The sequence below is a fragment of the Camelus ferus genome, chromosome 32, assembly GCF_009834535.1.
Source record: "Camelus ferus isolate YT-003-E chromosome 32, BCGSAC_Cfer_1.0, whole genome shotgun sequence".
NCBI classification, from domain to species: Eukaryota; Metazoa; Chordata; class Mammalia; order Artiodactyla; family Camelidae; genus Camelus; species Camelus ferus.
The window spans coordinates 18,199,490-18,212,847 of NC_045727.1; the positions used below are offsets into that span (position 1 = coordinate 18,199,490).

Consider the following 13,358-nt stretch of genomic DNA (forward strand, 5'->3'; position numbering starts at 1 on the left):
GACACTCTTATCTCACAGCCAACACATCTCATTTACGGATTCCTGAGAATACTTGAAGTGAGGGGAAAAAGGAAACCACATGGCTCTGGCTACATTAAACGTGTTGGGTCATTTTTCTAAAATCCTTCTTAAGACTGAGAGAAACAGATGACATTTCCATTAATGGAAAGGGGAACTTTTAGATAATTCAAAATTAGATACAAAGGTCTGCTGCTTGTACATTTCAGATGCTTGGGGAATTTTTGTGGCGGCCCTCAGATCATTCAATAATACCGATTTTCTAAAAGGGCAGGCAAGTGAGAAGCCAAAGAATTTTTCAACTTTCATTTTCTCAAGAAGAGAAAGCCCTCGACCATGAGCCTTTTGACTCCAGCCCCTGGAAAACATTTCTGCACCCTCTCCTGACCGCGGTCCCCAGCTCCTCCGGGTTATTTGAGGGTGAAGCCAGTGGACTTGCTCATCTGGCAGTGTCTGGCCAGCTGGAAGGCAAAAAAGACAAGCAAACATTCTGTGTTACCCAGGAGAGCTCAGCAGACCAGAAATAATTAGAGCTTTAGCCGCTCGGGGTTCAAGGAAGCGTGGGTGTCAGGGAGAGGAAGTTCTGGCAAGCCGCCCCCCCGACTCCTGAGGCCAAGGAGGCTGCAGCCCATATACTCAGGGATGTGGGATTATTTGCAGTCAAGCTAGGACCTGTCATTAGGACATTAGGACAAACAGACAAACTTCAACCCCTGCGAGGTCCATCACCAACATGTTTTAATAAGAGATGAACGTACACATTTGGCTTCCCGCAGTGTTCACTTCCAGCAGATATGTCCGAGCAGAGGGTCAGTCTTCTTTGGCCTTTGATGGGATCTGGTAGCTTCCTCCATCCTTCTCTGCCTCCACGGTGGGGAAAAGGCTTGCAGAAATCAGATCCTGGAGATGGATGTTGTTGGCTGAGACACGGTGTCAGCCTTTCCTTCTGAGGTCACCCCCCAAACCCAGTTGACTTCCCTTCTCTTCCTTTTTAAAATGTCCATGTTTCACACATCTGGGCCCTCCCGTTCCTCCCTACCCATGGCATCCCTGCTGTGGGGCCTGTTACTGGAATCCCCGGAGCCGCCTCTGCTGAAAGGCCAGGTCAGCAGGGCCTGCAGAGAATCCCAGGGAGGAAGGACTTCCGGTCCCCTGGCCCCGATGGGAGCGGGTGGGTGGTTTAGTGTCTTTCCATTACTCTGTCCATTCGGCCACCCGCCACGCTCAAAATCCAAGGCGCTGAAACCTGAGTTAACTGTTTTCTTGCCCCGAGAGCTGCCAATCAGCCTGACCAATGAGGGGGCTGGAAAAGTAGCCCCTGGCTTGGCCTTCACTGCTTCCGCAGGGGAGTCCCCTGCTTTGGCTGTGGGCTTGGTTTTCATCTCCATCCCCAGTTCCTGGGGGTAACAGCTTTCTGAGGTTGTCATTGGGTACAAGCCCAGCTGTCCCCATGGACCCACTGGGATTCCCCGGAGCCAGGGACAGCCACTCCCAGAGGGGGCCAGCTGGAGGCATGTGGCTCAGGTTCAAAGGCATGTCCATCTGCCAGGACTATTCAGACCCTGGGGAGGCAAACCGAGGGGCCCCTTCCAAGGGAGCGTTTCTCAGACCCAAGAAAAAGCTGCTCAGGCCACACCCAAGTCACCTGCCATTTCCAGGAAGAAAGCCTGGGGCTGGGCGTGCAGAAGAAACCTAAGAACCGGTCCAGATAGTAGATGGCAGGTGTCACCTTACTGGGCAGCGGGTCTCACAGGGGTCCGGGCCTGGATTGTATCTACAGATCTTTTGGTGGTCGTTCACCGAGGGTGTGACCGACTGACCCTGGCTGGTGTCCGGCTGGCTACCGGCATCACTGGGCACTCCCGATGTGGCAGTTGTCCCATGCAGATCCACAGGTTATTAACAAACCTCCCCCACGTGTACAGAGAACCCCCCAGAGCAATCGCCTCCCCATCCCCGGGTGGATCTCAATAAACATGAGCAGAGTCTGGACAAAAAGCCTCCCTGGTCCAGGTGGTACTCTTGGGTGAGTCCTTGGTGTCGGCAGTGACTGTCGATGCCCCAGCCAGGCGCCACCAGCTCCCCACGCTCTACAGCCTCAGTCCCCCCCTTGGTCACTACTCCTGAGAGCCTGAGTTTGACCTGGCGACACCTGTGCCGTGCGTCCCTCGGCCGACCATCTCCTGGCCCCACTCCCGGTGGCTGGACTCCTGCAGTCCGCGGCCTTTGGTCTCGATGGGCAAAAAGCAGGAGGCCAGGGCAGCCAGGAGGCAGCAGCCACTATAAACTGCCAGCGTCAGGTACACGGAGGATTCCAACATCACCTGGGGAAGAGAGATGCATGCGGGTGAGAGCATCGCTTCTGAAGCACTGGCACCACTGACCATTCAGATCCTATTGATAATGCCAGACCCTCTTGTAAGCCCTCTTTGTCACTGTCCCACGGAGTCCTCATCCTTACAACAGCTGTATGAGCTACCTACTCCACCCCCAACTTACAGAGGGAAAAACTGAGGCTTAAAGAGGGTTAAGTAGCATACCCAAGTTCTTACAAGGACTAAGGATGGGACTGGGATTTGAACGCAGACCCCATCAGCCTCAGGAGTCTGTACTCCTTATAACAACATTCTCTCCCAGAGCAGTACACCAGCTGGCTTCCTGGTTTTATGACCCCGGGGCAAATTATGCCACAGAGCTAACCCTCATTTCCTCATCTGCCGCATGGGCAGAAGGGCAGAAGCCACCTCCTAATGAGAGGATACTTATTATTAAACTCAGGATCACTTGGCGCCAGGCAGGCACATGGCAAGCTGTCAACCAGTGCTAGTGAACAGGGACCTACAATGGCCAAACGCAATGGCTCGGAACGGAACTACTTGGCTAAAACGTGTGTTGCAATTTTATTTACACGAAATGCCCATAAGAGGTAAAATTCATACAGACAGCATGCAGACCGATGGTTGCCAGGGGCTGGAGGATGGGGAGATGGGGAGTGACCGCTTAATGGATACGGAGTTTTATTTTGGGATGAGGAAGAGGTTTGGAACTAGATTGAGGTGGCAGCTGGACAAGGTTGTGAACGCGCTTCACGCCACTGAATCATTCACTGTAAGTAAAACAGTGCATTTTATGTCGTGCGACTTTTACTCAATAAAATAAGGCGATAAGAAAAGGAAATGGGTATTAAAAAAGCAAAAAGATTTCATAGTAAGAACCTCCCCCAACCCCTGTCAAAGGATAGAAATGCGTCAAGACCCAATGAGCTATAAAATTCTGCAACTGCACCTAATTATCCAACTCGGAAAGCGGGGACCAGGATATTTATTTTCCACGAAAGCATGGTGGCTTGTTTGTTCTCATTCAAATTGTTTTCAGCCAAATCATTGGGTTTGATTCCCGGCTCCTCTGCTTCCCAGCTGTGTGACCTTGGGCAAGTCCCTTTACTCCTCTGAGCCTCAGTTTTCTCATTTGCAAGTAATACAGCTTCTCTCCAGGATGAGTTGCTAAGATAATGCACACCGAGGGCAGTGCAGAGGCTCGGTGGGGTATAGTAATGGTGTGGCACGCTCATTGGCTTTTGTCACCCCCCCCAACACCTCCCCACCGGCCCCATATTGGGGGTGACACCTACCTGAGCAATGAACGGGGTGATGAGAGCGCCCACCCTCGCCATGCCGCTGCAGGTGCCCAGGCCCAGCGCTCGGGTCGCCGTGGGGTAGACCTGAAACACAGCCGCCAAAGAAGGCTCGAGAAAAAGCAGGCCCTTCCCACCTCTCAGACTCAGGAATGATGGGAATCAGCCCTGTGGGCGGGCCTGAGTCAGTCTCAGCCCCTCAGGTGTTGGTGATCCCGTTAGGGGGGGTGGGAGAGCCAGGTGGAGAGTCTCACCCTAAACGGGATGAGGAAACTCAACTGAGAAAGAGGGCACGAGGCCAGGCTGGGGGTGGGAACCCCATAAGGGGGTCCTGCCTGCCCTGGGTGGTTATGTCCAAGCAGATAAATGAGTAAGTAATTGATTCCTGTTTCTTTGTTTGTTTCCATCATAGAGAATTTCGAGCACAGACTAAAATACAATTATAACCAATCTTCCAGGACCAAACATAATACCCTGTGTTTGTTTCTTTTTCAAAAATTGTTTTCAGGGGGGGTAATTGATCGATCGATTGATTTACGGGGTGCTGGGGATTGAACCCGTAGGCGCTAAGCACACCCTCTACCACTCAGCTATACCATCCCCCAGCCCCCGTGTTTGTTTCAATCACCCTTTCTCACTTCCTTCCCCTCCTAAATTATATGAAGGCAGATCCTAGAGGTGATATAACTTTATCTGTTAGCTATTTCTATACATGCAGACTGTTTTTTTTCCTCTTAGAAAAAGGTGGCGGGCATTTCCCATGTCCAGATTCTGTCTTCTACCACAGCGTGATTTTTTTTTTTTTCATTTTAGGAGAATATATTTTATTCTACTTTCATTAAAAATACATTGGACTGGCGTCATCAGTCTTAGCATCTTAGAATTTACAAAGACTCTTCTAGTATTATGGTCAGAGCTGGAGTTTCTTAAGTCCAAATGACACAATTGAATAATATTTCCTTTTTTCCACCCCTACAGTTTAAACCATGAATTAAAGCAGATGAGGAAAATATACTATATAGAGAAGTGACATTTATTGAAGTTTTAGCAAAAAGTGATCTCTTTTGAGATTTTTTTAGGGCCTAGAAAGTGGCAATTAGGGGAATTTAGGAGGATTCAGAAGTTAACTGAAAAGCTACCCATGCAGTAATATTACAATAGTGTGATTTTTGTTTGTTTTTGGGGGGTAATTAGGTTTATTTACTTATTTATTTTTTGTAGGGATTGAATCCAGGACGCACTCTACCACTGAGCTCTACCCTCCCCACAATAGCGTGATTTTTACTGGCTGTACAAAATTCTATCCTTTGGATCAATCATCATTTATTTAACCAATTCTTCATTGTTGGGAATAGCCAGCTGGATTAGTTTAAGTCAGGAGTCAGCAGACTTTCTCTTAAAGGGCCAGAGAGTAAATAATTTGGGCTCTGCGAGACACATGATCTCCAGCAACTACTCAGCTCGGCCGCTTTAACACAAAAGCAGTCGTGGACAATGGCAGCATGTGAAGGGGTGTGGCCTGTTCCCATAAAGCTCTGTGAGTGAACACTGACCTTTGAATTTCATATCTTTTTCACGTGTCAAGAAATGTGCTTTTGATTTTGCTTTCAACCATTTAAAAACATAAAAACCATTCTTAGCTTTTGGGCTGGATATGGCCTGCGGGTCATAGTATGCTGGGCCCTGGTGTATGGCGCTGTAGACCAGGGGCCTCCGAGTCCTCACAGGGCAGGCAGCTTTCTAGTTTCAACTGATGCCATCTGAGAGGCTCCAGCACTCAATCCATAAGCCTTTGTTGAGGGGACACTAGGCCAGACGGGACAGAGAGTAGGAGACCCAGGCCCTGCCTACAGGAAGTGTTAGGAGGGGTCTCCTTGGGGGACAGGTTATGTGGCATGCCTAAAAATACCAAAGAGGGGCACAGACACTGGGGGTGAAATGAAGTCAGGGGAGAGGGAAGATCCAGGAGGGCTTCCTGGAGGAGGCAGAGTTGGTGCTGGGCCTGGAAGGTGGGGTGGAAGAAGGAGGGCTCAGGACGATGACTCAGAGTGAGGGCTCTGGAGGGCTGTCCAGACCAGAGGGCATGACAGACGATCTAGACAGCCCCGCCCCCGGCACACAACCTGGTACATACTCTTCTCTCCCTCCCTTTGCCCCTCTCTAAAATAAGATGAGACAAAATACAATAAATACAAAACGAATAATCTACCATCTCTGAGTGTGGGAAAATGGACAAGGCTCAGACGCTGTCGAGTGGAGTACAAAATTCATGCAGCGTTTTAGAGGATGACTTTTGCAGGCTCTCTCAATGTTTGTAATGTTTATCACAGGCTTTAACTCAGCAATTCCACATCTTATTTATTCTAAAGGAAGCACACAGGAATATGTTAAGCTGTTTACCTCTGCACTGTAATAGTGAAAAGTTTGAAAACAATTCAAATATCCATTGAGAGGAGAACTGTTAGAAAATTATAATTTGCCCATACTATGTTACACAGTGTAGTAAAGTATAGTATATAATATACATAGTATATATATGGATATAGTATCATATAGTACATAATATATAGTATGATACATTATATTATATAGCGTAATAAAGTACAGTATATAATATATACCATATATATTATACAGTAAAGAGTTCTATATAATAATATAGTGTGCATGTAATACAGAACAGTATTGTACAGGATAGCAGCTGTTAAAAAGAACAAAGTAGATCCATATGACTCTCAGCTAAAGGTCACAGCTTTTCTCTGCACAGTTCCCTCTGGGACCCTGTAACACCCCCTCTGCTCACCCCACAGGCCTTGGGGGTTAGCCATGTCCCCAGCCACCTCCACCCCCTCGTGAGCTCTGGGGCTCTGCTCCATCACTTTCTGGTTTCCCTAAGCCTTACCCAACACCTTTGTAATTAGCTCCTTTATTAAACTCATCTCAGTTGCTCCGATACCCAATTTGATACATGCACTAACATACGTTCGCGTCTGCTTGGGAAAAATCTGGAAGAAGACACATTGAACCAGTCAAGAGGCTTGCCTCTAGGAGGGTGGAACAAAGGGCCCTTTGGTTTGGGGGTTTTAATACAGTTCTAGAATACTGGGAACTAGTACATTGAACATAAGCTTTTATAAGCAGGAAACAATGATTGAAAGAAAGCCTGAATTACACCAGAAAATGACACAACATTGTAAACTGACTATATACTTCAATTTAAAAAAAAAAAAAGGAGGGGAAAGCCTGGAAGGGCTTCAAAGTCGCCACTCAGGCTCCAGGACAAATTTCATTCCAAGGAGCCGTGGGTGGGTATTTCTGGCGGCAAAGCTTCCTCCCTCCCTGCCCCCACCGCTCCCAGACATCCATCCTACCTCAGGTGTGTAAACATAGGCTGCTTGGAAACCTCCAGAAATAAAGGCTCTTGCAACGAAGAGTAACAGAGTGAGCATGTTTCTAGGGAAAGGAAAAAAAAAAAAATCAAATGAGCAGGTGTATTTTTTCTGTCGGCTTGTTTCAGCAAAGTCTCATCTGCCGGGGTGGAGTTTACATCCTAAAATGGGCAACGGCTACCTCCGCCCCACTCACGTTCATGCCAGCATGCAGTGCCCTCCCCAGACGCCTGCTTTTAAAAGTTCATCATTCTCCAAAGCTCCAGGCTGAGATGGAAATATCTGTGGTGTCCAGAGAGGGGGCAAGTTTGCGGAGAAGTGGGATGAGTAATCCCAAATCCAGAAAGGACCCAGTCGGGGCAGGAAGCAGCTGATTCGGGGAAAGTAACTTCTATTCAGTGTTTTTGGGGTAATCCTGATCCCCAATCCTCTGTTCCACTGTTCCCATCATGTCTTTGGATGTCAGCATTTCTGAATCTAAGCTGTATCTCCAGACCTTCTACAGATTTCTCATCTGTGGTTTGTTCTGGGGCCTTTCAGAGGTCAAGAGAGGCACAGGCCGATCGCACGTTCTAAAGCTCTTGATGGATGGGAAAAATAGAGGAATGTATAAAGGGGGTTAGAAACAGGACCCTGAAATATTGCCAGGGAAGAAACCCATAGAGGAATTGAAGCGTTATCCGCATGACGTCATTGGGACAAGACGCCCAAAGTCTAAATGTGGTCGTGTTTGGGCAAAACTTGGACTCAAGTGCCCTCCTACCCCCACCCTCATCAGAGACCCCACCATTGAGCCCGATCTTTTGATCAGTTATGAGGCAGCCAAGAGTCTCGGTCCTAGTGAGGGGTGGGTGACCCCAGGGGATGTCATCCACAGCCTGCAGGCCCAAAGAGCCACTGGCCACAGCTGGAGAAACTAGCCTGCTGGCTGGAGAGAGCTGATTCCCGACCCACCTTCCAACACAGATAAACAGCAGGAGGCTGCAGAAGGAGAAAATGACGAAGCACAGGGCCATGGTCTTCTTGCGGCCCAAGCGGTCGATAATCCAGAGAGTCACAAGGACACCTGCAAGGGAGCAGGGGCGCCATGGGAGGCAGCGTCTGACGTGGCCCCCAATGACCCCCACCTCCTGGTATTCACACCCTGTATAATCTCCTCCCCTTGAGGGTGGGCTGGACCTTATGACCCGCTTCTAATGACTAGAACACAGCAGAAATGATGAGATGTCAGTTCTGAGATGAACTTAATACATGACTGACTTGGGTCTTGTTGGCATTCTCTCTCTCCCTGGCTCTTCTCATGGGCTTGCCTTGATGGAGAAGGCCACCTGGCAAGAAATGGAAGGTGGCCTCTGGCCAATAGGCAATGGGGAACTGAGGCCCTTGGTTCAGCGACCCTTGTGGAATCGAATCCCATCAACAACCAGGGAAGTGAGTTTGAAACAGGCCCTGTCCTATTTGAGCTTTCAGATGAGACCACAGACCCGGGGCCAACACCTCCATAGCAGCCTTGTGAGATGCACTGAAGCAGAGGACCCAGTAAGCCACTCCCAGACTCCTGACCCTGGGAAACTGTAATTAAGTATGTGTTGTTTTAAGCCACTAAAATTTGGGATAATTTGTTACACAGCAATGGATAACCAATACAGGCACCAAGGAGACCTGAATAGGGGCATTCTCTAAAACTAAGTAGCAGATCCCTGGGCTGGGAGTCAGAAACATGTGGGTTATAAAGCCTATTCTTGCCTCTAACTTGCCATGTGGTCTTAGGTTAGTCCCTGGCCTTCTCTGAACCTCAATTTCTTTACTGATAAAGTAGGACTAAATAAAAATAAAACTCTCTACCTCAGTAGAGGTGGTTTAGCATATTGCTTAATAATAATAATCATATCTGGGCCAAGCACTTTTACATCTATTATCTTGTTCAGTCATCAAAACAAAACCTCTAAAAGAAATGCAAATAGCCCATTTTTCACATTTATTCAATAAATACACTGAGTGCCTACACTGTGTGTCAGGGGCTGTTCTAGGATCTTGGGGTATATCAGTGAACAGAACAACAAAAGAATATGTGTAATAAATGAGGAAGAAGAATCTGAGTTTCAGAAAGGTAAAATCATGGCTGGAAATGGTGAGCACTTGACATTGTGGAAATGGTGGCTGTTATGCTGAGTTGAACACCTTTAGTGTTACCTGCTAAACTATATGGGGAAAGGGTTTTAGAAGAAAGACAGAAGTGGAGTACAAGGGTGGATTCTGGGCTCTGGGATAGGAACACAGGTCCTAGCTCTGTCAGCTGTAGGACACTCACTGTCTTAGTTGGGTTTTACCAGATGTAGACCCTGTGACAAGGGTTCAAGTGCAAGGTGTTTACTTGGGAGGTCATCTGAGAAGGTACCAGTAGGAGAGTGGAGAAGTGAAACAGAAAAGGGGAACAACTAATCAGGGTGCATATCAAGCAAGTTACCACTGTGGGCAATTGCTGCTGAATTCCACTGGAGGACTCTGGGAGCCAGTGTGGAACATGCACCTTAAATTCTCCTCCCTGATGGGTGAGGAAGCTGGGGTATTTATACCCCCAACTCCCACAGTTACTGTTTGAAGGCTGTTCCCAGGTGTTAACTCCCTGGCACTTGCAGCCACCTTGCTTTTAGACACCGACTCTTTCCACTCCTCCTGAGAGAGCCCTCAGGCACAGAGATGCAGACATTGGCAGCTGCAAGAGGCAGGAACAATTTTTGCTACATCTCTCCAAGCTCAGTTTCTTCAGATGTAAAATGGAAATAATTAGACTACTTCACAAGATTAAAAGAGACCATATCTGCAAAATACACAGCACAGTATACATGTATGCATACAGTAAGCACTTGATAAATGCCAGATATGATGATTGTTGTAATAATTATTATTTTTAAAGGAAAAAGATCACCTTTGCTTTAGGTGCAGGTTTGGAGTTTTAACATCCCACTGATCCTTTCCAGCGTGACTGGTGTCGGGGAACAATTCTCCATGGGTCTCTTGTATTCCTGCACATCTTGTGAGCAGAGGCACTAGCTGCCCTTTTGTTCTAGGCTAGCATTTCAAGGTTGTTTGTAGAGCCAACAGCCTTGGGAGGTAGAGATACCGTCTCCTCTTAGAGCCTGGGGACGGTCTGTTTACTCTCCAATATAATAAAGATGATTCTCTCTGGAGCAAAGGCTAAACAGGTTTCTGGCTGCCTATTATAAAAGATTCGGCTGAGATGCCTCAGCTGTGTTGCAAATCCACTGCATGTGTAAGATTCACCGGGACCCTTCCTCGTCATCCCCATGGGACTTGGGGGCACGGGGAGCCAGAGCTAATGTACTACTCAGGTGGCTTGCTGTGCTGTGGGGTAATAGTCTTTTGTCCCTGACCCAGGGGTCTCATGTCTTCAGCCAGCATGCCCCAAAGTGGGCAGCTTAACGTTTTAGCTTTTCAGTAGAGTAAAACGTCACCCCCTTGACAACTTGTAGCTAAGGATTGGGGGAAAGAAATCCCTGGCTTCCCCTAGAAATGGGATTTGCTTCCAGGCGGCACCAGCTAGAGCCATCAGCTGAGCGGATGCCATGCTCTCAGGCTGCCCTGCCCCAGCCCCACCTTGCACAGGTCCCTCACCTGGGAACTCAGAGAGGGTGGTCCACAGCAAGTCCATGTAATCCTCCTTGCTCAGATACTCGCAGGCCAGGCTGCATTTTGCCTCTACTGCCTTCTTCCGGCTGGAGACTGGGAGGTGAGAGACAGAGAGAAAAGGAGGAAGAGCCATGCGCCCTCTTGAATCACACCCTCCCGCTCCCCCACACCTCCTTCCCTGAGGATGATTTGGCTGGGGTGCCATCGAAGGAGCACAGGCTCGGGAGTGAGACGGACTCAGGTGTGAATCCTACCCAGCGGTCTTACAGCTTCATCTCACTGAGCCTCAGTTTCCTTCCTAAACTGGGGCTAATAAAACCACTGGGCAAGGTGGTCAAGGGAATGAAACCAGGCTGTGCACATGAATGTGCTTAGCCCAGAAATGGCACAGACTAGGTGCTTTGGTGGCAGACAGACTCTAGGGTGGCTTCTGTGCCCCCACCTATATTATCTGGCCCCCATTACTTCCCTGATCCCACCTTCTCTCTCCCTCCCTCTGCTCACTTTACTCCAGTCACACTCTTTTCCTCGCTGTTCCTTTGTGAAGTAAGGCACATTCCTGCCTCAGGACCTTTGCATCATCTGCTCTCTCCCTCAGCTGCACTTTATATATCCCATGACTAATTTTCTCACCTCCTTCAAGCCTTTCTTTAAATCTCACCTTCTCATTGAGGCCACCCTGACCACCCCATGTAAAACTTTGACCTACCCATGGCCCCTTACTGTGCCCCACACTCCCGATCTCTCTTACTCTGCTTTATCTTTTTTTCCCTCCATATCATTTGTTAGGAAACAGAGTGAAGGACTTTCAAATGGGCAAAATGTCCTGTCTGGTGAACCCTTATTGGTTTTCTCATCTTCAATTATCTGTAAGCTAGTTTACAACTCTTCACAGTAATCCTAATGCAAATGATTCTTGTCCATCAAAATGCAGATTGTGTCCGGTGGTGATGCAATTGACTATTGCCTTCTGCACACAGCTGACTTTTGCCTCTAGGTGTAAATCCATTTCAGCCTTTCTGATTTCCTACATACATGTGTTTTTTGAATTCTCCTTTGAACCAGTTGTAACCTCTTGCTGGTGTTAGATAATTCTCCAAGCAGCTCTCACATTTTTCGCATGTTTTGTAAGCAGAGGCACTGGCTACTTTTGTTCTGGACTATCTTTTCAAGGATTTTAGTTTAGCAAACAGCATTGAAAGATAGGGAGGATTTCTCTTTGGTGCAAAGGGCAGGTTTGCTTACGGTCTTTGAAGATACAGCATCTTTCTGCAGAACAAGGAGCAGGCGGGCTTAGCATATGGTAGAAAAGGTCTGGGTGCCCTAAGCTCAGGGTTCCTCTACTGTAACACAACCCCCTGCTTTTTGTGTCACCTGCCCTCTTCACATCGCCCAGTAGGAATTGGGGCTCAAGGAACAAGTGTCAGAAACTGCTGATACCCTAGCAAGTGCTATTACTGTGAGTAACGGTCCTTTGTCTCTGACCCAGGAAGGCCGCATCTTCCGCTAGCATCTCTGGAAACTGGGAAAGGCTAGCTCGTTAGCTGGCAAATAGGTAAGATCTCAGACTTTCCACAGTTCTTAACAACCAGTTCCTTCATTCATTGATGAGTTAAACAAAATAAAGCCTTTGATATGTGTTCATTTCATATTGGTAGGAGAGGCATGATCTGACCTTCAAATTTTTTCCTTTAACGTACCTATCACCTTTCAACAGACTGTATAATTTCCTTACTTACTATGCTATTCTTTCTCTCTCTCTCTCTCTGCCCTCACTAAAAATATAAACTCATGGAGTGGGGATATTTGTGTTTTGTTTTCACTGCTATATCAAACACCTAGACCAGCACCTGGCATGTAGAAACTGAATTTCTTTGCAATTGAATTGAATGAATGACTTGCCCAAGGTCTCACAGTGATTTGGTGCTGGAAACCAGGCTCCCTGATGTTTACTTAATTATTTTAAAGGAGGGACTGTACTGGGGGTTGAACCACTCTGCCGCTGAGTTCTCCCGTTCCCCCTTCCCCTCCCAGAGGGCACTTTGAACACGGATTGGCAAAACCGCTGCCTGCAGGCCACATCTGGTCTCCTGCCTATTTCTGCCAGGCCGGCAGGCTAAAGATGCTTCTTGCATTTTTTTAAATGATTTTTAAAATCAAAAGAAGAACCACCTTTCAGGACATAAAAATGATATGAAATTCAAATTTGTGGTCATAAAAGAGGTCTTCTTGGAACACACGCAAGGCTTGTTGGTTTATATATTTGTCCACAACTGCTTTTCTGCTACAAGCGCAGAGTCCTTTGGTCCACAAAGCCCAAAATATTTACTCTCTGGCCCTTTACAGAAAAACTCTGCCAACCCTTGCTTTATAACATGCCACTGGACCCCCTGCTTTGCTTAAGCATGTCCACTGTTCGGGGCGCATGATTTAGGCTCAATGAATACCAAACCTCGAATCTACAACTGAGATGCTTCCTCAGGGCAGTTCACTGAAGACTGTCTGTCCCACCCCTTCCCTGTGAGCTATGACTCTGCTATCTCGTTAAATCCTTATACCAATAAGCAAAACTATTAACTAAGATTACAGAGGCTTACCATGAAAAAGAGAATTGGACAAATCCTGCCAACAGGCAAGGACTTGATCGCTTGATCCCCCAGCCTGAG

General features: G+C 47.6%; 1 protein-coding gene across 1 annotated transcript in view; it reads right to left on the bottom strand.

The window, feature by feature from the left end:
- Positions 1–734: 734 nt before the first annotated feature.
- SVOP (SV2 related protein) overlaps positions 735–13,358 on the bottom strand; it is a 60,627-nt gene continuing 48,003 nt past the window's right edge. The window contains exons 12-16 of the mRNA XM_006176152.3: positions 10,678–10,785; positions 7,996–8,107; positions 7,024–7,105; positions 3,650–3,739; positions 735–2,342 (exon numbers count right to left, since the gene is read on the bottom strand). Coding sequence (XP_006176214.1) covers positions 2,136–2,342; positions 3,650–3,739; positions 7,024–7,105; positions 7,996–8,107; positions 10,678–10,785 — 599 coding nt within the window. The 3' untranslated portion in view covers positions 735–2,135. The remainder of the gene's footprint in view (positions 2,343–3,649; positions 3,740–7,023; positions 7,106–7,995; positions 8,108–10,677; positions 10,786–13,358) is intronic.